The 24,407-nt window shown below is 61.5% G+C and overlaps 1 protein-coding gene across 2 annotated transcripts; it reads right to left on the bottom strand.

Annotated features, from left to right (window-relative positions):
* Window positions 1–1,087: 1,087 nt before the first annotated feature.
* QSOX2 (quiescin sulfhydryl oxidase 2) lies at window positions 1,088–24,224 on the bottom strand. Of its 2 annotated transcripts, none has more exons than XM_053919369.1 (12): window positions 23,873–24,224; window positions 15,607–15,707; window positions 14,111–14,159; window positions 13,459–13,564; window positions 13,224–13,314; window positions 12,218–12,363; window positions 10,875–11,009; window positions 10,527–10,656; window positions 9,007–9,156; window positions 8,273–8,423; window positions 5,098–5,286; window positions 1,088–3,266 (listed from the first exon to the last, which is right to left on the bottom strand). In XM_053919369.1, the coding sequence occupies exons 1-12, from the start codon at window positions 24,207–24,209 to the stop codon at window positions 2,779–2,781; spliced, it is 2,073 nt and encodes a 690-aa protein (XP_053775344.1). In that variant the 5' UTR covers window positions 24,210–24,224; the 3' UTR covers window positions 1,088–2,778. The 2 variants fall into 2 exon arrangements, with proteins under 2 accessions (XP_053775344.1, XP_045052960.2); XM_045197025.2 differs by having other exon boundaries at window positions 9,007–9,129.
* Window positions 24,225–24,407: the final 183 nt, after the last annotated feature.

The following is a 24,407-nucleotide window of genomic DNA, read 5'->3' as shown; positions in this document are numbered from 1 at the left end:
CCCGCCTCCCCACCTTCCCCTGCCCACCTCCCCAGGTTCCCTGTTTCTCTGCCCGCCTCCCCCCCTCCCCCCACCAGGCCAGGGATTCGCTGCAAGCGGGTGCTCCACCCCGCTGCTCCTGCGCAGCCTTCTGGAAGGCAGCTACCAGGCCACCAGCTGGGGCGGCCCCTCCAGCTCCATAGGCCTCCAGCCCAGGCCCCCACCAGGCCCTGGCTCCAGATGTGGCTCAGAGGTGGCCAACTGTTGCCACTAGCCTGAGAGACTTTCTGCATTTACAACCTTCCAAATTCAACTTTGCCCGTATCTCAGGCCACTGCCCCAGCCCCACTCCCCCATGGCGCGGGAAGGGCACCTGGGGTGCCCCGAACAGAAACTGCTCAGTACTCAAGGGCAGAGAGCTCTGGGACCCTGGGCCTGAATGAGGGCCACTGAGGGTGAGCATATGCCCACGCCAGCATCATTCCGACCTGCGCTGGCGGCCAGCGTCCCCACTGGTCACCTGGTGCACTGCCCAGCCGGCACACCAGGGGCTGCTGTGTCCTCTGGGGGAGGGGCCTGGGCAGAGCAGGGAGGGGCTTACCTACTAGCCTTCACACAGTGGGCTGGGGACAGGAATCCACAGAAACCGCAGCCACACACGACTACTGAGACCTACCTCCTCCCACAGAACAAAGGGAGGAGGCAGGAGAAGAAACCTGAATTGTCCAGAATCTGAGGCAGCAAACAGGTGTTGGGGTGGAGCCCTGGGTCCTGGGCCCTAAGAAGGCCACGTCCAGCAAAAACCGACATCCGGACTGAGTGGCGGGTGGCTAGGGCCCTGGGCCCTGAGGGGCTCCCCGGAGCAGGGGTGCCCTGGTGCAGCCCTGTGCATCTGTCCCCACACTCGGCCACTGCTGGGTGTGAGACGAAGGCTGCTGTGCGAGGTACACCAGCCCCGAGACCACCGGTGACTTGCTTCACCCCCCTCTCCTCACCGGACCCTGGGGCTGTCTTCCAGAAGCCTCCGGCTCAGCGGAGCTTCAGGTGTGCGGGACTCGCCACCCCACCTCCGCTGGCTCACGTCGCAATCTAAGAACTACAGCTACCGCACACGTCAGGTTTCTTTATTTCAAAGTGTGCACATTGTAGTTTACTCAAATACAAAATGTTCACTTCCCCCGCAGGTAAGAAATTCACTGACATTCCCACGTCAATGGGCTTTTTAATCAAAATTCTTCCGTTAAAAATAAATATTTAAATTACCGAACTATTATATTCATTGTCTCAATATTTACAACTTTAGAAAATAACCCTTCAGCCTCGCCCGAGGCAGCCAGCGTGCAGTGCTGGGAGGCCGCACGAGGGGTGTGACACTGCTCCCGCAGCACGAGGGCACACCACCTCTGCACGAGCCGTCCGCTGAAAACCCAGCCCCTCCGAGGGTCCTCAGTGTGTCTCTCAGAGCGGTGACCTCCACCTGCAGCACGCTGGTGACCTGTACATAGTGTGCACAAGCCGACGCAGCCTGTCCGAAGGGCTGTGATCTAGGGCGGGGCACACCGCCTGCAAAAACTGACTTTGGGGAAAGACACTGGGCAGGAGCCAAGGGCAGCTGAAGGAATGGTTCCAAGCATCTCCCTCCAGCTCCAGGGAAACCTGCGGGTCTTCAAGTCGAAAAGGAACAGCACGGTGTCCTCGACGACCCAGGCACTCGACAAACCAGACAAGCTCAGGGGCTTTAAAGCAGCAGTGATGGGCAGGCCCGCCCCCCACTCAGCAGGGCACCAAGCTAATGAGCGCTCCTGTCAGGTCCCCAGGCTGCAACAGTGACATCGCATGACCGATCTCACCCACGCAGCCCCGCCATCAACAGGGATGAGCGAGCACAGGAGCCCGGAACAGGCCGAGTGGGGAGAGCGGGCCTCGCGGCCTTCACAGTGACAGGCATGCTCGGGCAGACACTGCTCAGCTGCCGCACAGGGTCTCCCTGGCGATGCGCCGGCCCGGTTTGTGTCTTCACTTACCTCTGAATGTTTTGGGTTTTACAAAAAATGTGCTAAAATCATGAAATGGTAAGCAATTACCCACCCAAGCCTGGGGACAGGCCCTGTGCCGGCTCCTTCGTGAAAACTGCTTCAGGTGAACGCAGTCTAGCCTGGAAGGGCCAGCGAGCCCACGGGCCCACCCCTTGGGCTGGGGTCCTCCAGGGACCTGGAGGGGCTGGACAAGCAGGGGCGGTGGCGGGAACTACCCAGGGAGGACAGGCAGGCTGGGGTGGCCCCCACTCAACGAGCTCTCTCTTGTCACCAGAGTTAAACAGAGAAGAGCAAAGGCACTGTCCCTGAGGAAGGAGCCAGGCCACCACCCTTCCTTTCAGGCACAGGCCGGCCCCACCCAGCAGGGGGCTCTTCCTGCAGCTTAGCAAAGCCACAGCCCAGCGTCTGCACCACTGGGCTCTGAGGCTGCCTTTAGCCGCCCCTTCATCTCCCGGTGGGTGGAGAGGGCGGGTTTTCTCCAAGTCCCAGACAAGGCCGTGCAGGCCAGACGGCTGTGGAGTCTAGTAAACTCAAGGTGGGAGTGGGCGCCAAGCAAGGGGCACCCACCCGTATCTAGGCCAAGAAGAGGGTCTTCTGCCCGAGGCACCCGCTGAGCGAACCAGCAGGGCAAACGCCCACGCCCCCCAGCACAGGGCAGCCTGGGATGTGAGAGCAGGTCCACCACAGGTCTTGGGCCCTGATCAGAAATGGCAAAGCTGTGGGCGTTGGGGCTGTGTCCTCAAGTGCCCCCAGCCCTGTGCGGCTACACAGCGGGGTGGTGGTGCCGGACCTTCCAGCGCTTGGCCCGCACTCTGAAGAAGAAGAACATGAGCATCAGGAACAGGGAGGAGGCCACGTACAGCAGGACGCAGAGGCTCATGTCCAGGCTGGAGAAGCCCATCCCCAGGAAGGGCGCGGCCACCTCAACCTCCCGGCGGCCTGCGGCCCCGGCCGGTCCCGGGTGCGCCCTCTCTGACAGGCCAGGCGTGGGGGGCAGCATGTGGGGCGCGTGCGGACTCTGGGCCCTGGGGTCTCCGAGGCCGGGCTCCTGCCCCTCAGCCTCGCCCTCGCTGCCCAGGGCCACGGCGTACGTGTGGACGAGATTGCCGCCGCCGTAGTGCCGCTTCAGGAACAGGAGCACCTGGCCTTCATCCCAGCTGTCCAGGCCCCGCGTTTCCTCGTGGCAGGCCGGGCAGAGGTCCGGAGTGGGCCATGGGACCTTTGGAAACCTGGGGTCCTCACTCAGGTGGCCTGGGAGTGTGAGGGGAAAACAGTGGAGTGGCTTCCTGAGAGCAGCTGCCCACCCCAGACAGCAGCACCGTCCCCCCACCCCCACGGCGACCTCCTGTGGGGTCCAGATGACACCTGCTCCTCAGCCCCGCCTGTCCCGCACAGGCTGCAGCCTGCACCCCCAGAGCGCCCTCCGCTGGCGTTGTTCTCTCCCTCACCCTCCATGGGTCCCAGGGGACACACTCGACAGTGCCACTCACCTGGCCAGAGCCTGCTCCCAGCCACCCAGCTAAATGCTTCCCAAAGGTCCCTGCCCAGTCCTTACCTGAGCCTTTGACCTCGAGGTTGTCTGCCCTGTGCACCCCACCTCTGCCTCCTGCACACAATGCCCAGGACCCTCGCTGCCCTGGAGTCTCCACAGCACTGCAGCCCCCTCCCGGGCCCTGGGCCTCTTTCAAGGGTCTGTGAAACCCACTGTGGGAGTGAGCCCTGTCCCTACAGTGTGCAGACAGACAAGCACAGCGGCTCGCCCCCCTGCCCTGGGCAGCCCTCGAGCAGGATCCTTCCCAACATCTTTCCACACTGTGAAGCCCCATCACACACAGTTCTAAGTGGATCCCGCCTCCCTGGGACAGACAGAAGTGTGCAGAGCGCTTCTGATAGCTCTATAGGAGCTGTCCCGCCAATGTGTGCTGTGCACGAGCCCGGAGGGGGTGTAGACCATGGGTGGCACAGGCTTTGCCCCCTGGGGCCCATGAGGACCTGCCAGAGTCCTGGTGCAGCACCGCACAGGCAGGAGGCCCTGGCCAGGTCTCTGGGGACTCTGAGGAATGTGGGTCACAATCTGGGGGCTGGGGCGGGGGGCGGCTGGGGGACTACTGGGTTAAGAGATAGTTATGTGGCTGCAGGAAGCATGCTTCTGTTCCAGCATCAGGATGCAGGGGCGCTCCTGGGCTCCTGGCTTGGGGACCCTGGTGGGAGCCTCCCCTGCATGCCCCAGAGCTGCGTGCTGGAGGACAACGGCGGGGAGTGTGGGCGGCACGTGGACAGATGCAAGGAGAGGCCTCACTCCCAGAGGCGGACAAGTCCCTGTACCGGGGCCCCCATGGAAGCGCCTTAACCTGCACTGGTGGTGACGGGCAGACCCGGCAGACACAGGAGGGACTGTGGCCACGTGAGCGGAGCTGCAGCAGGCAGCTCGGGGTGCAAAGAAAAATCAATTTTCTTTAGTGCTTCCATTGTAATGTGTGTTTATAACAGCGGATTAACTAAAAACCAGTAGTTTAGTGACGTTTTCTGTTCATCTCTATTAAGATTTATTTCTCGGTGGAATTATTTCTAAGCCTAATTTTAATCTGCCACTGATTTAGGAACAGTTTGAATTACTTAAGTCTGAGAAAATATATCCGCCCTATTTAATTTTTTTAAACAAAGTCACGTTCAGGGGTTGGGTTCATTATCTGAGATCAGATTTTAACAACACTGAGGTTAAAATCCTGAAAATTAATTATAACCCAGCCCTCCCACCACCAACCTTCTTGGGGTCCCAGCAGGCTACCTAAGGGGGGCAAACAGTGCCCGCCTGTCCCCACATGGCCCACAGCCCCAAGGGAGCGAGCCCCCTTGGGAAGCAGGAACACTGGAGCCCAGGGACTGACTGTGGGTTTGACAGCTCCTATAAAAGGCCATCACGAAACTGTGCGGCCAGGGCAGGCGTCCCGGCCAGGGGCCAGGGGGTGGGCACGAAGGTCAGGGCCGTTGATACCCTCGCAGCACTGCCACCCACAGGCCCCACCCGACAGGCACTGGCCCCACACCCAGGCACAGGTTGGACAGCGCGGCTTCTGCTCACCTGCCAGGCGGCTGTTTACGAGGTTGTGCTTCTCCCAAAGCCAGAGAATTGCCTGGTCCGAGGTTTTCACGGAACCCATGGACTCTCTGGCCATCTCCTCGAAATGGTCCCCGCATTCCTTGCACCCGAAGAAGGTGTGAACGTACCGCCTGATGGTCTGCAGCACAGCCTGGGGGTCGCCTTCAAAACCTGCCGAGGGAGGGAGCACCGTGGGCACCGCGGGAATGAGCCGCAGAGCTGTCTGGCTGTGTGCCCTAGGAGCACAGGGCTGGGGCCTTCGGGAGCAGGAGGCGCTGACGCCGCACGTGAGGCCGGGATGTGCTGTAAGCGCGCGCACACGCAGGAGGCTGCCAGTGCCTTCCCGACGCCTACCGCCCCGGGCGCACAGCCCCCCCAGAGGATGAGCCATGACTGAGGACCCTCGGGGAGCCACACTGCACCTTCTGGTGAGGCTTCGGCTGCAGGGCCCAGAGAGCCGAGGCTCCGCTGTGGGTCAGAGTCTGTGTGCAGTTTCTCTCGCCTCCCAGGTGGCCCCCAAAGGCTGGTGCCAGGACCATGGAGGCTGCTCCAAGCAGTTGTTTTGCAGTCCTTGCAAAACACAAGCCCAAGCGTGAACACGGCCTCTGCATGTGCCTCTGCGCTTGAGGGAAGGGTGGTCGGACCTGCACTCCCCCTGGAAGAGGCTGCGACTCTCCAAGTGGGGACCGCCAGGCCCTCCGAGCCACAGGTTACAGCCCCTGACCTTGAGGTCTCGGGAGAGCCCCCGTGCAGGCCTGGGAGGCAGCGGCTAGTGTGGAGCCGACATGGGGATACAGGGAAAACCACAGGGCAGCTCAGGCCCTTCCAGACAACTAATACTGGGGCTTGAGTGTACACATAAGAGACCCGCGAGATTAAAACAGATTAAATGTGAGCAATGAAAGATATGCTTTGGAGACTGAATCTGTCTTAGTCTGGGCAGGCCCGGCAAGGGGCCTCTGCACAGGCCGGCGCGGCCCTGAGACCTGCGGCCGTGCTGCGCCCCACGCTCCCAGGCCCTGGGGCCACGTCTGTGTCTGTCAGTAACCTGGGCGGCCCATTTATTTAACTCAGAGAAGGTGTGAGCTGAGCAGCCTTCTCCCGGGCGGAGTGTTTCCAGGGCAGCCAGGTGGTGGCCACAGTGAGACCCCGCACACGCACTCCAGCCCGGGCTCCGCTCCACCGCCCGCGCCGGTGGCCAGCAGCCCTGGGCGACATCTGCCGAGCATCACACATAATCCTCCTTGTTACCCAGCAGAGCGCTGCAGGCTCAGCCCTTCCTAATCTTTAAAGTGGACAAGAACCGCAGAGCTCTACCTGTGGGGGTCAGGGATGTGCTGGCTCGTAGTGGATGGGGTTTAGATGGGGAAGGAGGAGAGGAAAAACCTCCCGAGACATAATCCGGTGTCTCCGTCTGACCCAGTTCTGCAGCATGAGATGCGCTCCTGGCGTCGCTGTGACTGGCACCGGCGCCACTGCCAGGCGAGATGGCATCTGTGCGCCCCGCCATCTGCCGCTCTCGTGACACCAGCCTCGGCTCGGTGCTGTTTCTGTGGAGTCTCCTGGGAAAGAGTGGCCCTGGCTCTCACCACGCTGCCTCCAAGTGCGCTTCCTCCCACGGAGGTCCCAGAACACGCGCCTTCTTCCAGGGCTGCGCTCTCGGTCCAGGAGCAGGTCCGAGGCCTAGCGGCCTCTGATTTCACCTTCTGTCTGAAAGCTCCAAGGATTCTTCTGAAAATCACGCTGCTCTTTTTTCTGCGCGATTCTTAACAGAGTCTGTGGTTTGAAAGCCCATCTGCCCCCTCAAGACCTGGGGAAGGAGAACTCCAGCGCCGCCTTGAGGAGAGCTGGGGTGGCAAACATTTCCAAGGACAGTCACAAGTCCCTCTGCATGTGGCTCTGCTTCCCCACGTGGTATCTGGCTGGATGAGACCTAGCTGACCAACAGAGTGTGGTGGAAGCGAGGCCGGGGCCCCAAGAGCTCCCGCCTGAGCGCGGGGAGCAGCGGGCTGCCCTGTAGGACTCGCACCTCCGCGTCCAGGCCAGCTGGCTGCACCAGGCAAGCCCTCACGGGTCCAGGAGAAGAGCCCTGAACTGCCAGGCCCTGGAAGCGTGAGCAAGTCCAACGGAGGTGGTTTTAAGCGCAGCACTTCGGGCGACTCTGCTGTGCGGCAAAAGACGGCTGCAAAATACTTTTGCAATTTCACTGGAAAGAACATTGGGCTGTGTTGAGTCCAGACCCCACTTCTGATTTAACGTGGATGTCAGTGGGCCTCATGGCTGCCCGGTGCTGCCGGCAGCCGTGCAACACAGTCCACAGCGGGGGTCTTGGGTAGGACACAGACAACAATGCTGAGTTAGCCATCCCGGTGACTGAGGAGGTGAAACCCGACTCGGATTCTGGTCGTTTCCCCACCTGCGGCAGGAGGCCTCTGAGACGGCCCGTTGTCCCACCCATGAGCAGGCCAAGGCTACAGTGCCTTCCGGGGACCAGAGCACACGTGGGTGGCGGATGTCACACTGCAAAGGACACCCTCTCTGGCTGGCACTCTGATGCAGCCAGTGCGGTGAAGGGAGCTGCCAGGGGGGAGGACCTGCAGTGAGCACGACCCACAAGGACGCGACTGCTGCCACCACAACCCGAGAGCGAGTCTGGATGGCGGTCCCCTCCCGGCCAAGCCTCCAGTGAGACTCCGGCCCTGACCCATGCTCCACCTGAGCGGAGGGCCCAGCTTGGCACGTGGGACTCCTGACCCCCAGCTGCCGGGAGGTGACGGGAGTGCGGAGTTCTGAGCGTCTCGAGTTCAGGGAGATGTGTCCCGCAATGAGAAACAAACCCCTTCCCACGTGTGTCCGCTTGTCCCATTTTCTTAAAGCGAAAGCAGAGGCGTTAACGCTGGCTATCCCAGCCGCGCCCTCCCAGCCCTGAGCTCCTGCAGGCCAGCCAGGCACGCGCATGGGTGTGAGGCGGTGGGAACGAGGGCTCCACTATAGGGGCCGTGTGGAGCCTGGGAGGATGCCTGAGAAGACGCTCCCTCCACCTGCTGAGCAGGGGACCCCAGGGCACCCAAGGACACACAGCAGAGCCAGCTCTGCTGAGCGTCCGGCAGCATGGAGTTGGGGGCTGGCAGCGCCCTGGCCGAGTGGGCACGCTCACCTGTGCCGTCCAGCGCTTCTGGGCGGGCCCCGGCTTGCACGGTCAGAGTGTGGAACAGCGTCCAGAGGGAGCAGGTGTAGCCCCTCAACTCTGGTCGGCTTCCTTGACATGCCACCCACCTTACCTGATTGGTAAGGAATATTCCAGAAATCTGGGGAAAGAAAGACCAAGAGGTAACTGAACGATGGCATTAGAAACAGTTGGTGAAGGTCCTCTGACCAGTGGCAGTCACACAGGGGACATTTATCCAACTCGAGGACTCCGACATGCTCACGCGGGGCCGTGCCGTCCACGGCCTGGCGAGGACGGCCCTGGGTGCGTGTTATGAAGCTCTTGGAGTCCCTCCCTGCGGGCGCCGGGCCCAAAGGACAGCTAGGTGGGGCTCCCACACTCTTACTCAGCACATCACTTTTGTTTGTTCTCAGGTGGAAAACACAGAGTTCCCTCCAAACTCACACTGAACAGCAAAAAGCCCAGCGCCACAATGCTGGTGAAACCGCTGCTGCCAGTGCAGGGTGCGCTGGCACCGACTGTCCCTGACCTGAGGGCTTGGCAGCGGGCAGACAGCACCAGAGGCAGAGGGGGAGTGAGCACACGGTCACCCTGGAAACGGGACAGGAAAAACCACGGCGGGACAGGAGGGGACGCCTACGGGTGATGTGAAGGTGTGTGTCTGCACGGGGCTACGAGAGAGGACGGGGCAGCAGCAGGGGCCCTGGGGGGGCGGGGCTCACCCGCATCTTGTTGTCCACCAGGTCCAGGACGGCGTTGTAGGGGATCCTGTCCAGGGGCAGGCTGGCCAGCCACTCCTGCAGCATCTCCAGCAGCCTCCGGACGGGCGGCCGGCCGGGGAACAGCTGGGTGGGAAGGACTGCGCTCAGACACTGTTTGGGGAAGGTGTGCAGCACCACATGGGTTCCCAGGCAGGGGCTCGGCCCACTGGCCCACCGAGCGTCATGCTCGGCCATTCAGCCCTGGCCCCGAGACGCACAGAGCCCCGCAGCCAGTGCCACAAGCCCAGCGCCCAGCAGACGAGCAGCGGGGAAGGGCTCATAAAGCCCCAGCTAACCCTGCCACTGCCCAGACCGACCGCAGGGACAGTGCCCTGCCAGCCTCCAAAGAGCTTTCCTTTTCCTACGCAGGTCGCCCAGCACCGCGGCCTGTTCCCCAGCGTTTCGTTTCTACTCGGAGGCACAGCCACAGAATCGATTCGCATCTGCACCACAGAGCTGCCCCGTGGGCACCTGAACTACAGGACGGCGGAGGCTGCACAGCCCGTCGGGCAGCCGAGCAGGGCGCCTCCCCAAAGGAACGAGGCCGTTTCCGAGGAGTCCTGAATTCTGAGCCCACGGCGGGGTTGTGGCCTGTGCACACAGCTCGCCTCCACCCACCTAAGCACACCAGCGACTTGCGACTCCTTCAGACAACAGTCCTACCGCTTTCCTTTCTCCGAAACTCACACTAGGCAAGCGCAGACCCTCTGAACACTTGGACGTGAGTCACTGTGTTTATGGACTGTGCACGAGGCAAACACCTTTCACAGGGAAGCTGCCTCATCTCTTGAGTAAAACGAGCACCAGGTCGCAGCGCTGTAACTGGTGGCCGCTGGGCCTCCGCTGTGGCAGCAGCCGGGAAAAGGGCCCTGTCCCCAGGCCCGCTGGGACCACAGTGGCTCAGATCTGTCCCCAAGGACCTGAGGGGTAGCCTTCCGCCTCCTGCTGCTCTGGGCCCCCAGTTGCTCTGGGCCGGGGAAATGACTGAGCCCTGATTCCAGTCCCAGAACTAAGAGCTCCTGGCAGGAACTACGCTTGGGTAACCCACGAGCCCCCACAGCTCTACCTCCCACTGAAATGGAGGGCCTGCTGGCCCAACACATAGCTCCTGGCCCCCACAGCAGGCCCCCTCCCACCACGGGCGAGGGTGGACGAGGATGGCAGTTGTGTCTGCACACTCCCTGAGGGAGCTGCCCGCCCGCTCCCTGTTCCCCTACTCCCCTTGTCACCGGGCTGGGGGCTTGGGCCACACACCGTCTCACGTGCCTCTCCACTGCCACCACACTCATCTCCGACCTGGGCAAGTGCTCCTCAGACCAGCCCCTGGAGAGAGCTGCCCTCTGACCCACACCCCAGCCTGGCCCCCCCATGTGCGCTGTGTCCTGGGGCTCGAGCAGGGTCAGGCACACACAGCTGACCGGGAGACACATGCAGCCTGGGCCCGGGAAGCAGCACCCCGGCCCAGAGAAGACCCCACACACCTTGGCGACGACGGTAATGAAGTCCTTGAGCGTCCTCAGCTCAGCCCCAGCCAGGGCCCTGTGGGCGGCCAGCTCCACCCGCAGGAGGCAGTGCAGCCCTGACTCCAGGTCCGCTGTGTACAGTTTTGACCTGGGAGTCAGCACGATGGAGCCAGTGAGCACGACCCCCTGTACATGAGTCCCTCTCCCCAAGGGGACATCGCTGATTCCTCAACAGCCACCCACAGCTGCTGGGCTTCCTGGGGGACGGGAGCCGCCAGCCAGCGAGCCCCACAGCCCTCCCACCCAGGCTGTGGCCCCTCTCACACACTCACCCCCGGGCGGCTCACTTGCAAAAGTGACACTCACCTGTCAAACTCCCTCCACACCACAACACCCGCGTCCTCTTCTTCGCTCGGCTTTTCGGGCAACAAAAGCGATTTTTTCCTCACATTCGGCAACGACTTCAAATAAGAGGAAAAGAACGACCGGAGAGGCTTCACCCTGCGAGAAAGGGGTGGGCAGGCGTGGGCTGGGCCTGGTCCAAACTCGGCTCCGCCGCCCAGTCACCCCGTGTCCCCAGGTTGCGATCAGGCCCCTCCCCTGTAGACAGAAGCTCTGCCCGTCCCTCGCCACCCCTCCAGCCCCCTTTGCTGGGCCCAGGCTTGGGGCTGGCCCTCCCCCAGGACACAGACAAACCCACGTAGGCCTGAGTCCCAGCCACACTAAGTGCCACGACCGACTTCCTCCTGTTCAGTGGAGATTGAGTCGGTTTGCAAAGCTGGCAGAGCATCTGCCAGTGTCTGCTGTATAACGTATGGAGGTTCGGGGGGGTGGAGGGTGTCTCACTCCCACCCTGGGCCTTGGTAGGCACCCCTCAGCCTGCTGCACATGCGACCTCTTAAGTGGGCAGGGGGGACATGCCCTGAGGGTGTGTGAAGCCCGTCACTGGGCACTTCTAGTTGCTCAGGGGTCCTCCCAAGTGGCCAGGTAAACACGGGCCCCGGTGGCCCCTGGTACAGGGCCCGGCACCCCGGGGAAGAGGCCCAGGCACTCAGAATGCCCCAAAAAGCTGGACTGCAGAGCATGAGGCAGGACGGCCCAACTCCACAGTGGCCTCGAGTCCCCTGAATTCTGACGTTTCCGTTAAGAACAGAAACACAGCTACTGTGGTGTGTTTGAGGCTTCTGGGTGGTGAGTGGGGGCCCTGGTGCCCCAGTTAAACTTCCCAGAAGATGAAACAGAAGCCCTTCAAGAGAGGACATGTGTCCTGCCTTTTCGTTGCTATGTCCCCAGCACCTGGTGACCCACCAAGAACTGCTGAGTAAGCACAGGCGGGAGGGCCGTGGTCTCTGGGCCAGCGGGCCACGTGGGGACCACCCAGCAGGGCGGGTCTTCTCCACTGCTGAGAGGCTGGAGCCTGGCCAAGGCGACCCACCTCTCTCATCTGCCCCCTTTCCCAGCCTTTTCCAAGCTGGGTCTATCCTGGGCCCCCGGTCCCCGCGCAGAGGCCAACAACAACTTGCGGGTCTCTGTGGGCCACCCAAAGAGGAGTGGGCGGTGAAAGGGCGAGGGCCCCGGGGCCCGCCTGCACCCACGGCTCCTCGGGAGGAAGACCCAGACCACATCAGGCCCAGGGTGGGCTCCCACCCCGAGGGGCTCCCAGATGCCACCATGTGTCACAAACAGCCCTTAAGCCAAACTGCACTTACATGTTAATTAACCCGTGTGACCCATTTGGATAAATCACGTAACAGGAAGGAAGGGAAGAAACACCGAGTTTCTCCAGAAAGGCCTGGTCTGCGTCCAGTACCCTCTTCACAGCGATGTTCTCATAGGGAATCAGGTCTAGTATCACCTGGAGCGGAAAGAATGAGTCACCTTCTCTGTGCTGTCCCCAGGAAGTGCCACACCCGCAGGAGCTGCCTGCTTACAGGACTTAGAAACTAGTTGCTGGGAATACATCTCTATCTGTCCTCCCGACACCCAGACCGTCATTTACACCTGGTCCTGGGTCTCACGGAGGGTCGGAGGGATGCCTGCCAGTGAACTTGGGCTGTGCCATCCGAGCCAGCACGCCCTCCAGGAAGCCGACCTTCATCAAACGCCACGTGTGCACACGGGCCACACCCTGCCTTGGGCTTTCCCTGGCACCTGTGGCCATGCACCCCACAATGGGCACCTGCCTTTAGGGGGGCCACCAGCACCCCGTAGAGCCACATGGCCCTGGCCTCTGCCTGCGTCCCCAGAGCTCACAGACAGCCAAGCGAGTCCAGGTAGGCGCTCAACGATGGCAGAGCTCTGCCGTCAACCACCCGGGTGTCGGGTCCCAGGCAGGCCCTGAGACTGCCACGGGCAGAGGCTTCAGACCCACACACAGTGACAGGAGAGCAAAGTCTCATGACAAAATGCGCTGTATACAACCTTGGATTTGGCAAAAAAGTTGAGTTCAAAATATAGGAAAAAAAACCCTTGACCACAGTGCACAGGAGCCAGGAACCACATCCAGGCCCAGGCCTGCTTCCCTGTGAGCCCTGTGCCCCACACGGGCACAAGGCTGCACCTGTCCCCTGCACCCATGCTGCCTGGGAGAGGCTGCCCCCACTCCGCCCCCCAGGCCAGCCACTCTGCTGAATAGTTCCCACCACCCGCAGTCCCGCCCCAGGGCCCACGCCGAGCCCACCACACCGCGGACTGGACGAGGTGCAGACACAGTACCTCCCGCCCTACGTACGAGCCGTTGCTCTCAAATATGACAGCCGCGTAGCGGCCACTGCGCTTGTCGATGAGAGAGAGAACATCACTGGGCCTTTTAAGAAGGAAAAAGGGGCTTTCAGTGCTTCCAAGGACGGTGAGCTGGCCACCAGGTACCGCCCACTCCGAACAACGCATGTCCACGTTTCGCAGAATTAAATTCGACTCGCGATGCACCCCTTCTTACGGAGCTACGCACCGAATCGGGTCCAGCACTGGGCAGGCAGGAGGCCAGTTTGCGCCCGTGTGGTTCTGCAGGAAATCGATCATGGCCTGTCTCACCGTCTGCAGCTCTCGGTCGGGCCCTGGGGGAGCAGCCACTGTCACGGCGTGCTCACCACACTGCACCCCGCTCCAAAGCGAGGCACAGACAATGGCGGGGGGGTGGGGAGGCTCTCAGCAGGAAGCCGCACATGCGGGGAGAGCGCGCTGGCGGGACTCACCACGCCACCCCCGCCCCTGCCAGGTCCGGCCCAGGAAGGATGGCCTCTGCTGAGCACGCTGTCCCCTGTGGGCTGACCAGTCACGCTCTGGGGCTTGACCTGGACGCCGGCTGCCAGGCGGGTTCGTTCACGAAAGCTCACTGCGTGACTTGCCCAATGCTTTTTTCAATTACTATGTTTACTTTAAAAGAAGGCCCAACTGTGCTGCCGGGAAGGCAGAACACAAGAAGAAAACTCCCGCTGGGGCAGCGCGTGTCTGAGCTCCCACAGGTGACAGCAGGGCGGGCTGGGGGCAGCACGGGAGGTGGGACAGGCGCGGCAGCGAGGCGTCCAGGCTGCTGAAGCCGGTTCACTCTGACGGGTGTCTGAGGCCCATCTCAGAGCGAGCTGCATCGCTCGTGCCCTTACCTTTAAAATTCTCTCCGGCCGTGAAGTCCCTTGTGAAGGCTTTGAAGTACTACGAGGAGAACACAGGGCATGTAGGCAGCAGCCACGCCTGGCGTCTGCCTCAACGCTTATCTTTCGGTGGCAGAACGACTCTGTCTCCCTACGACAGAGCTCCAGCCAGCGTCCTCCGGAAAGCCTGCCCGCAGCCCCGAGTCGGATTTACGAGGGGCGGTCAGCACCCACCAGAGCTCTGGCATTCACGCGGCCCGGCCCGCAGGGCTAGAGCCGCACAGACAGCGGCGTCACCCTAGCAACTCGAAGGCGACAGTCACAAATGAACATCTCTGAGCAGAAGAGAGAATCTTCTATTACAACTGAAAACCTTCTGTGTGAAAAGACACAGTAGAGACGGTTGTGAATGGGGTGAGGTACTGCCCACACTCACGAGTGAGAACAGCTTAGCGTCACAAACGCACGAAGGACTTCGGGAGATCAGGAACGGACAGCCATCCGAGAGGAAGCACGCAGACCACGAGAGCAGCCGCGTCACTCACGGTGTGACGCAGGGCCATGCACAGAGACAGGTCGCTGTCCCGGGGCAGTGGAGACTGTGCTGGTGCAGCCCCCACCCAGCGATGGCACTCCTGGGCCCACGCCCGCCCACACAGCAGGAGACACACGTGAGCGTCTCCACGGCAGCTGACGCCTAAACAGCCGAGTGGCAGTGACGGAGGGGAGAGGAAAGCATGCGACCGCAGCGTCCTGTCTACTGAGAGGACACTCACTGTGTGCGCAGCCAACCACACAACCCAACAGGAGCACCTTCAAGGAGCCAGGCTCGGGCAAGAGCCAGGGGACAGCGCACAGGGGGTGGCATGCAGGGCTCAGGGCGGGCTGGGTGGCGGTGGCAGCACGAGACTCTGTGAACAGGGTGGCAGCCACCAAGGGCACCGGGCTGTGGGGCTGACAGGGGAGGGGTGGCGAAGCTTCCTCAGAGCTGCCTTTTCCCTGAGCTGTGACTCCTGTGGTGACGCGCTCGTGTGCAAGTGTGTGAGCATGCGCACACCACGGACACAGCTCTCCACCTTCCAGGCCCGTGGGCCCTCTGCCCCCAGTGGGACACAAGCCTGGCTGGGGGCCCATGAGGTGTGCTCAGGGCGGCCGGGCTGGCGCCATGCTGGGGGTCACGCAGGCACCCGGGCAGATCGGCACCTGGGGTGCACACAGCGGCCATGGCACATGGGCCGTGTATGGGGGTGAAGGGAGCACTGGACAGAGAGACCCCAGACCTGGACTTAGTAGCAGGCCTGATCACCCCCACCCCCAGGGCTTGCGGGTGTGGACCCCACAGAGACGGGTCCAGCCCAACGGGGTAGGATGAAAAAGGGACCCTCTGCAAACAGAAACTCCCACCAAGTGTCCAGAAGCACGCCCACATGCTTAAGACGAGGGACTGCCCACGGTGCCTGCTGGCTTAGGCGGCAGGGCTCCAGGCAGGGGCGGTGGGAGGCGCTCACCCGGAAGCTGGGGTAGTAGTGGATGTCGTAGGCCTGGCACACCTCGTGGTTCCTCTCCTCCGCACAGTCCAGAGCAGCAACTCGGATGGCGGCCGCCCAGTCTGGAAAGCAGGGGTGAGGCCTTCAGTGTGGCGAGCAGGCACTGGGCTGGGCTGGCCGGCCCCGCCCCCCAGCCCTTCCAGGCACAGAACAGTGCTGTGCACATCTGGGAAGATGAACAAACTTCGACTGGCAGCAGGGCTGCAGTCCCCTCCTGGACGGACACAGCTGGGAACAGCTGCCCCGCGCCCCGCGGCCCCGCTGCTTTGCTGGATCGTTCCCGCACACCCACCGGGATGGGTCAGCACCGCCTGGGAAGTGGTCTCCAGTGCTTTCCCAAGGTGCCTCCCACAAACCCGTGAACACGGTCACGTTATCGGGCATAGAAAAGAAGCGGGTTAAACACGCATGTCTCTTTCCTGTCTTTGACGTGTCTATGACCGAAAATCCCCAGCGTCTGAATGAACCGCAGATGACTCGGCAGCTTGTGTGCCCCCATGTCTGCGTCCACCCGAACGTCTGCCCGCTGCCCCCCTGCCACCCCCCTCTCCCCCCGCCGCACCTCCCAAGGACAGGGCCCTGCACCTGGCGAGCTGCCCAGTGCGCCCCCACAGCGACGAGGGCCCGGCCTGGACCCAAAACTGCCAGCTGTCTCGTTTGCTCGATTGTTTGTTTAAATCAGGTCCAAGGGAGGCTGTTTGTTGCGACTGGCAGGCATGGCTGGTCAGCTACGGCCTGTCCCCAAGTCCTGCACCGCGTTCTCCCACCAGCTGGGCGCTGCTGGCTGCACCAGGCCCCGGGGACCTGGAAACCTGCATACCTACGCCACACCCGCATCCAGCTCTTCTGGATGAGTGTGCTCCCAGCAGGACTGGGTGAGCCCTGGCTGCCTCCCCCTCACTGACCACCCCGGAAAACCTCAACTCCCAGCGGCTGCGGTCAGGCGTGTGGTGACCCCGAGGCGCGGCGCCCATGCGGACGACGTGCTGGCTCATCCCCTCAGTCAGCGGTTTCAGAGGAAGGGCCCCCAACATCCTCCAAAGGCGACTGGTGCAATTTCCCCTTAAGAGATCTTTTCCTTTTCTGTGGGACGCTAAGATGGACCACACCACCAGGGGCTCCTTCCTAAACTCCCCCTGGCGCCCTGCCCTACCTAGGGGAGGGGAACACGACACAAAGCAGCAGTGGGGACCTTTGAGGACTATGGGCCTGGGGGGCTGGGCCACTCCCGGGCCAGGAGAGTCCCACTCACCTTCTGCCACAGCTGTGACTTCTGAGTGGCCGTGCAGCTCCTGTCACTGTGGTCCTACACCACGCGCTGGGCTAAGCCAGGAATGTGGGTAAAAACCAGGTACAGGGCATCTCCTCTGCGCTCTGCTGTTGTCTAAAACCTCAGAGGTCACGCGGAAACACCCCCGAAGGAGAAAGTCAGGCCGCCCAGCCACCCGGGGCCCGCAGGAACAGGAAGACTTGCGTACACCCCCAGCGTGGTAACTGCTGTTTCTCACTTCTGCTTAAAAACGCACACCGTTTTCTCCTGAAAGTGTAAGAAGTTAACCACCGTGGACGTAACGCAAAGGGTCCGGTGAGACAACAAAGCCACGTGCTCACCGCCCGCGACCCAAGACTCCGAGCCCCGGGAAGGCTGACTCAGGTCCCCAGACCGTTCCAACAGATGGAGGGAACGTCACAGACCCTCCCGAAGCACAGGCCACATCCTCTGGAGGCTCTGGTTACACAGGCCTGAGAAAGGACAGCTAACACTCCGTGCAGACAGCGCAGCAGGTGGCACAGAGCTCAGACAGCCGGGGCAGCCACGCACGCACCCCCAGTCCCGGCCGGCCTGTCCCCTCCCCTCCTCCCGCATTGGTGCCACAAAGGCCCACGTCTGCTGCCTTTTCCAGCCCAGCACAGGGCGGCACGGAGCACTGGGGATTTCCGTGGCTCACCTCCCTTCCACACGTGCAGGGACAAGGCCCCGCCCACCCGGAAAGGCTTGTGGACCAGGACGCAAGGCCGGCACCTGCACGCAGGAGACCACAGGCAACATCAGGCTGAGCTGGAGCCCGGGAGGCGGGCGAGCGCCGTGGGCCCAGGGACTCACTCCCACAGGGGGGCTTGCCTGCTGCCTGGCGTTCAGGTCTCAGTGAGCACATGTTACTCAGGAAAGTCGGCGTGAGGACGCCCTCCTCCCGGGGCCGTGGAGGCCAGGCCATGCCTGTGTGCACGCGCCCACTTGTCCCCTTTCTCTGTGCCCTCACGCAGCTGCCAACACAAGGAGACCGCACCCAGCGAGGCACACGTGTCCCATGCTGGAGGCGAGACACTGCCGGACAAAACCAGACCATGGCCAGGGTAGTGACAGCTGCCCCAGTGACCCTCCAAAGTCCAACATGGCACGCACCTGGCAGGAATGGCTTCCAGCCCCGTGCTCCACACCTTCGTCCCCAAATGCAGGAGCCGGCTGTACGAGGAAGAACCCATGCCGCAGCGGGGGGTCCAACTGGCCCGCAGCCCGAGAGAGCACCTCTCCAGCTCAGCCCCTCGCTCTGGGCACATGGAACACCCTGCGTGCCCACACCCGACGTGTCCACTCACAGGGACGTGCACCGGCAGAGCAGGACCTTCTCCCTCACCAAGTCCCCAGGGGCCAGGGTGTGTGGTGGGGGGCTGATCATCTCTGTGAACTCCCCACCCTCTCCCCATGCCCTGCCCCAGCCCCGCCTGCAGGTGTCACCCGCCTACTCACAGCGGCTGTCCCAAGCACCCCTCCCAGAATGCAACCATAAAAGGGCTCCTGATCCTCCGCTCCCAGAAGTGGGGACCCAACTCCCCTCCCGGGGGCCACAGCCCAGAGGGCCTGGCTGTCTTCCCATGGAGGGGTGGCGGGCACAGGACAGGGTGAGGTCTGGCCAGAGTCCCCTCTACAGGGAGAGCAGAGGTCACACAGACTGGTCACCAACTTGGGTTTCAGCTTCCAAAGCTCTGCGACCTCCCCTTTGAAGCAAAGCCCGAAGGCTGGTGGCTTGAAAATGAAAGTGGTGCTCAGACTGAGCACCAGCCTGAGAACCAAGGGGTCCCTGGGGGATTCCCAGTCAGGGCACATGCCTGGGTTGTAGGCCAGGTCCCCAGTAGGGGGCGCATGAGAGGCAGCCGCACACTGATGTTTCCCTCTTTCTCCCTCCCTCCCCCTCGAAAAACAAATAAATAAAATCTTTTAAAAAAAAATGAAAAAGGAGAACCTCGGGTTTCTGCAGACGTGTAACTGCTTGCTCTGGTCAGAATGGTGGGCCTCAGAAGGCGGCAGCAAACCAACACTGTGAGCCCCGGGGTACACGAGGTCCTGGCACCCCTTGCCCGTGACAGTGCGACACCAGCTTTCAGGCTTGATTCTCACAAGCCAAGGCCCAACGCCACGACACACCCGGCACAGGGGCAGAACGAGTCTGGCGGGCCCATCGGGGTGGTGGGGCCACGTGGCCATGGACCGAACAGCCAGCTGAGACGCCCCGGCCTGAATGCCCGCAGTCTCTCCCAGCCTCCCAGTGGTGGCCCTGACGGTGTCTGGTCCCCAGTTCTCCAGGGAGCAGTCAAGGCCAGGTCACAGGCCTCCCCCCTAGGCCGTTCCTCCTTCTCGCCACTCAGGGACGAAAACTCCGTCTACCAGCCTACATATGAGCCTGGAGCTGCTGGCTGCTCCCACCTGTTGCCCAGCCCTTGGAACCCCCAGTCCACCACCCTGGCCACCTCCAGTCCTCAGACACAGAGGCCTGGTCCCGCCTGTCTCGGGGCCTCGGCACAGGCCGTTCCCTCTCCAGGGACTCCCTTGCTCGGCTGCTGTGCCTCACCTTCGGGGCATTCCCCCACGGTTCCGTGTGAGCCCCAACACCCTGGTTAGTTCCCAGGACTTATCACATGCAGCCGGCCGTCCTGTGCGCTCTGCCTTCTGTTCGCTGTCCCTCCTGAGCAGCAACTCCACTCAGCCACGCCCTCCGGCCACTGCTCCTTACACCTGCCACAGCGCTTCCAGTAGGTGCACCCTGGGGACGCGGTCCGCAAGTCACTGCAGAGCAGGCCTCGGACCCACTCTCATTGGAGCACAGCCACCGGGACAGGACGGCGCCGGCGCCACAGGTGGCCTGGCTGCCAGCACCCCTGAGAATCCAAAAGTCTGCCTGCAACTGCCATCCCACACACATGCGCCCCCGGAACGGAGCGGCTGTCCTGGTGGAGGGCACACTGACGCTCGCCAGGCCTTTGTCTGCCTTTGAAAGAAGGCCGCCTGTGCGAGGCCACCACACACAGACAGGGAGGGTTTCACTCACTGCAAGTGTCCCGGCAGATGGGCGCATTCAGGGAACACAAAAGAGAGACTCTCTCGTTACCCAAATAAAGTGCGAGCCGTTTCAAAGGGCTGCCTCAGGGCAGTGGCCTTGTTCAGCTCGGGCCCTCCCCTCCGCCTGTCTGTCCCACCTGTCTGGGTCCCACCACACAAAGGGCACCACCAGCCGGAACTGACAGGTCATCTGCTTTCACGCTCCGGCCACACCCAGCTGCACACACGTGTGCGCGTGCACACACCAGCTTGGAGGTTCCATGGTTGCCCACCAGGGACACCACAGGCAGTGGCCATGGCTCATCCTCACTTCCACTCATGAGCCTATTTTTAGTACCACAAGCTTAAAGCAATGCTTGTGAAATAGGCTTCCAGATGTAGTGGGCTAAAATTTATTTCAAGTTTACTTGCCAAATAACCACATCACTTAATCCAACAGGGCTAATTAACCCTTTTACTACTACCTGCCAAATTCGAACGCAAACGTCTGTGAAAGTCTGACCCGCAGCCGAACCTCCGTAAGCTCTTCGACGGCGGCGGCACGGCCTCACCGCCCCCCAGCTCAGAGAACATGTGGGCCCAGGGTCTTCCCGGCACAGGACCCAGGTGTGGCTCCTCTGACCTCAGGCAACACCAGGGCGAGGTCAGGGCTCCCAAACCCGCCGCCCAGGCGCCCGAGGGCAGGGCAGCCTCTCTCCTGGTGTGGGTCCCTTCCTGGCAGAAAAAAGGTCTCTCCAGACGAGCTCCAAGTTCAAGCTACAATGTGTACCAGGTTGCACGCTGCAGCCCGTGCCAGACCAAGGCGCAGCCCGGCCGCCAGGAGTCAGGCCAGTGCCGGTGGCTCACAGCAGAACCAGCGGCAACGCCGCCTTCACCACCTGGTCCCGGTGTCAGCAGTGGCCCTGCGGTGCTGTGACGAACCCACGTGAGGACGCTCGTGGGAGGTAACACTGAGACTGCCCAGGGCAGAGCTGAGAAACTGCGTGTCACCAGGAATTCCTCGGTTCCCCTTCCCGCAGTTCCCTATATAAACCAGCAGGTTGCCTGGGACCCGAGATGCACTTCGAGACCAGAGTTGCCCAGCTTCCAGGTAGCCAGCGCCTGAATAGAATCCTTGTCCTTTGCATCAGCACCTGCCTCTCAAGTACTGGCTTTCGAAGGGACGGGCAGAGGGCAGACACCATGTGGCAACTAGTCAGGGCGCCCGTCCTGCCCTCTGCAGGCACACTGACCCAGCCTGTCACTCAGCCGTGACACCGCCAGTGGGTGACTGTCTCACTGCACCTCACGGTAACACTGTCTGTGACACGAATGGACGGGGCAGACAGGTGAGGGCAGTGGTGCATGCCCGCCAGGTCTCAGCTCCCTTCCCGGAGCTCCTGCACAATTCCAGGGCAGTCTCAGAAATCCTGCCCTCACTTCTGAGGGGAGAGCAGACCCCAAGGACACACTGACCGTCAAAGGGACACTCCCCGCATTGACCGGTCTACGCAGAGGTACTTCAGGGCCACCTTGGGGAGGGTGCCGCCCACTCACGGAGGAGCAGACAGGCGGGGCCACAGCAGCTCCGTCCAGGGGTTTTCAGGAGCACAGGCTTTGTTCACAGCGCCCTTACAAGTGACAGGTCTGAGCCAGATCTACAGACACGGGCGTGACGGTTGTCTGCACCCAACAGTAGACCTTAGATTTGTGAAGCCACCTTCTCATCCGCAAAAGCATTTATTGTATCTGTGAACAGTTAAAGTTCAATGCAAATCCCCAAGGATGGTCCCTGAGCTGTGACCAGAGAGGCCTGCCCAGCAGGGGAGGAGCCCCATCCCACGTTCTGGGGCTTTCTGCTCCTTCTCCGCACACGGAGGCCACTGAGGAGGCGGTGGGGGAGGCACAGAAGGCAAGCAGATGCTCACCCAGCTCAGTGCCCCCCACCGGCCACCCCAAGGCCCCCGACCACGTGTATTCCTAACGAGTCCCCAAGCGGGACACTCCCCAGTCAGAGCTGGTGCTGAAAAAGCCCTAGAGGTGGTCTGGTGCTGGGGACCCTCTGCCGGGGTCCCCACAGACCCTTCACTTCCCACCCTGCTCCTGCCTCCCTTGCCTTTTGGGCTGCAGCTGCCTTCCACTTCCCACAGTGCCTGCCTCTGGTCTCAGGCCTTGCGTTTCCGGCCTGGACTCGGACAACGTCCGACCCTCCTATGACGACATCACTCAGCTGACAGTTACGTCACTCAAGCCACTTGGCATGGATTCAACAGTTTACTTTCACGAGTAGCTTTCCAAGTTCCAGGGACAATGTTTAAGGTTCCTTAAGTGCTGGCTCAACTATGGAATACTTTGCAATATTTCAAACATACTTTACGATTTCTGTATTTCACAAACTAAGATGAAAAGCTGAAAAATCAAAATATGCAATAGACAGATGACAAAGGTCTTACCAGGGCTACCTGCATTTTAATTGCCGTATCTGTTCTGTCACGGAGTAACAAATGAGAACCAAAAAGTTCTCTATATTAAAGCACCTATTTGTTCTCAAGGCAAAGGCTCTAAAGAAAAAAACAAACCTAAGGAGTTCTGTCCACTTCCTAGTCTCCGTCTCAGCTGTGACCGGTGTACTACACTGGCTGCTTAAAACATTAGATCAAAGAACAAACCCTTCAGAATTAAAAAGCCCCAACACCCTGAGCTAAGACAAGAATGTCCCTTAAGGATAATCATTTACAATTATGCACAAAAACACTATTTTGGCCCTGGCTGGTGTGGCTCAGTTGGTCGGGTGTCGTCCAGCAAACTGAAAGGTCATCAGTTTGATTCCCGGTCAGGGCACGTGCCTGGGTTGCAGGTTCTGTCCCTGGTTGGGGGCGTGTGAGAGGCAACCACACAGTGATGTTTCTCTCTGGCTCTTTCTCTCTCTTCCCCTCTCTATAAAAATAAATAGAGGAAATCTTAAAACAAAACTCTATTTCGACTTCTTTAAAGATTCCGAATCAGTTTAGGTATGAGAAAATTACAGCAGGGTTGGATATAAGACTTAAAAACAAGGGTAGGAAGGAAGCACGGCAATTTGCTGCCCTCCCGCCCACTGAAACACATAATTATAGGTTAGCAACACCAGCGGGAGTCCTGCCAAACCTCACTCTCGCTGGGACCGGCTCCTACTTCAGAGCAATTTACATCCCGTCTCAAAGCTCGGCCAGCTGGTGGGCAGGAGGCTGCAACAACTCAGACGTTCAAATCGTCCAGAGCAGGCCAAGCGCCTGGGGACTAACACTTTGCAGGAGGATGACACTGGCAGCCAACAATGAAGTGCGGGCACATTATCACTAGTTTGGTGGATGATAGTCACCAAAGGCTGCATGTCTGTGACCAAGGAACTTCCCAATGAAATGCTTAGAAGGCCTTTGGATGTCTAAGTTGGGGACTCACTTTGAGTTATCCATGTGGTCAGCTACCCGGCCCAAAGGATTTAAAGGGAAAGTGACTTGGGGTTGAGACGTGGATCCTCAAAGAAAGGGGATTCTAGGCACTGAAGTGGAATGACTGAGAACGGGCTATGAGTCAGGAAACAGTGAAGATAAAGGCCGGAGAAGTTAGTGAAGCTTTTCAAGGCTCAAACTAGGTGTTGGGAGAGCTGGCAGATACTGGGAGGGCCCCTCTGTCCCCAACTGTGGAATGAGAGCTGGGGGAGAAGGGTTCTTGTCTTTCCAACTTGAAACAGCAGCTTCCTCCGGAAGGATCCCACGGTGGCGGGAGAGGGCGCATTTAGGGTACCCAGGGCGCAGGCCAGCGGTGGGCCTCTGCAGGGCAGGGAAAAAGGAAAAGGGGTCTGGGAGGCTCCTGGGGGCCGCGGGGGCCAGGCCGGGCTGGCATCGGGGTACCGCGTGGGGCGCGCCTCACCTTGCACATCCCTGGCCAGGGCCCGCCAGGTGGGCGCGTAGCCGATGCAGTGGCCGCACCACGAGGAATAGAACTGCACCAGCCACGCGGCCGAGCTGTTGGCCGTAGCCCCGCGCACGCTGCCGCTGTCCAGCACCCACACAGCGTCCTCGCCCGCGCGGTACAGCCGCGCCGCGCCGCCCGCGCCCGGCCCGGCCGCCGCCGCCAGCAGCACGAGCAGTGGGGGCAGCCGCGCGGGCCGTCCCGTGGGCAGCCGCCGGGCTCGGGCTGCCGTCCACGCCGGGGGTCCCATGCTGCTCGCTGCCGCCACCGCCACCACCACCCCGGCAGCCGCCATGTTGGGAGTGCTGGGGCTCGCCTGACCTTTCACCCTGGCAACTGCCGTCACGTGCTCCACGCGCACCCGGCCCCGCCCTGGGCGCTGGGCCACGCCTCCAGCCCCGCCCAGGGCCGTCAGGTCCCGCCTCCGTGTGCGCCTGGCGTTGCCTCTCCCCGCCCCCCGATTGCCGAGTCACGCCTATGGCCCCGCCCTCGC

This window comes from Desmodus rotundus, chromosome 1, assembly GCF_022682495.2.
Source record: "Desmodus rotundus isolate HL8 chromosome 1, HLdesRot8A.1, whole genome shotgun sequence".
Taxonomy (NCBI): domain Eukaryota; kingdom Metazoa; phylum Chordata; class Mammalia; order Chiroptera; family Phyllostomidae; genus Desmodus; species Desmodus rotundus.
The sequence above is the reverse complement of the archived record's forward strand: the minus strand, read 5'-3'. Positions and strand labels throughout refer to the sequence as shown.

What these genes read in the sequence shown, in the direction of transcription:
- QSOX2 (XM_053919369.1), bottom strand. Translation starts at nt 24,209, where the DNA reads ATGGCGGCTGCCGGGGTGGTGGTGGCGGTGGCGGCAGCGAGCAGCATG. An exon ending in GCTCGTACGTAGGGCGGGAG is followed by an intron (nt 12,364 to 13,223) that starts GTACTGTGTCTG and finishes TTTCCGCTCCAG; the next exon opens with GTGATACTAGACCTGATTCC. An exon ending in TGGTGGACAACAAGATGCGG is followed by an intron (nt 8,424 to 9,006) that starts GTGAGCCCCGCC and finishes TTCTTTCCCCAG; the next exon opens with ATTTCTGGAATATTCCTTAC.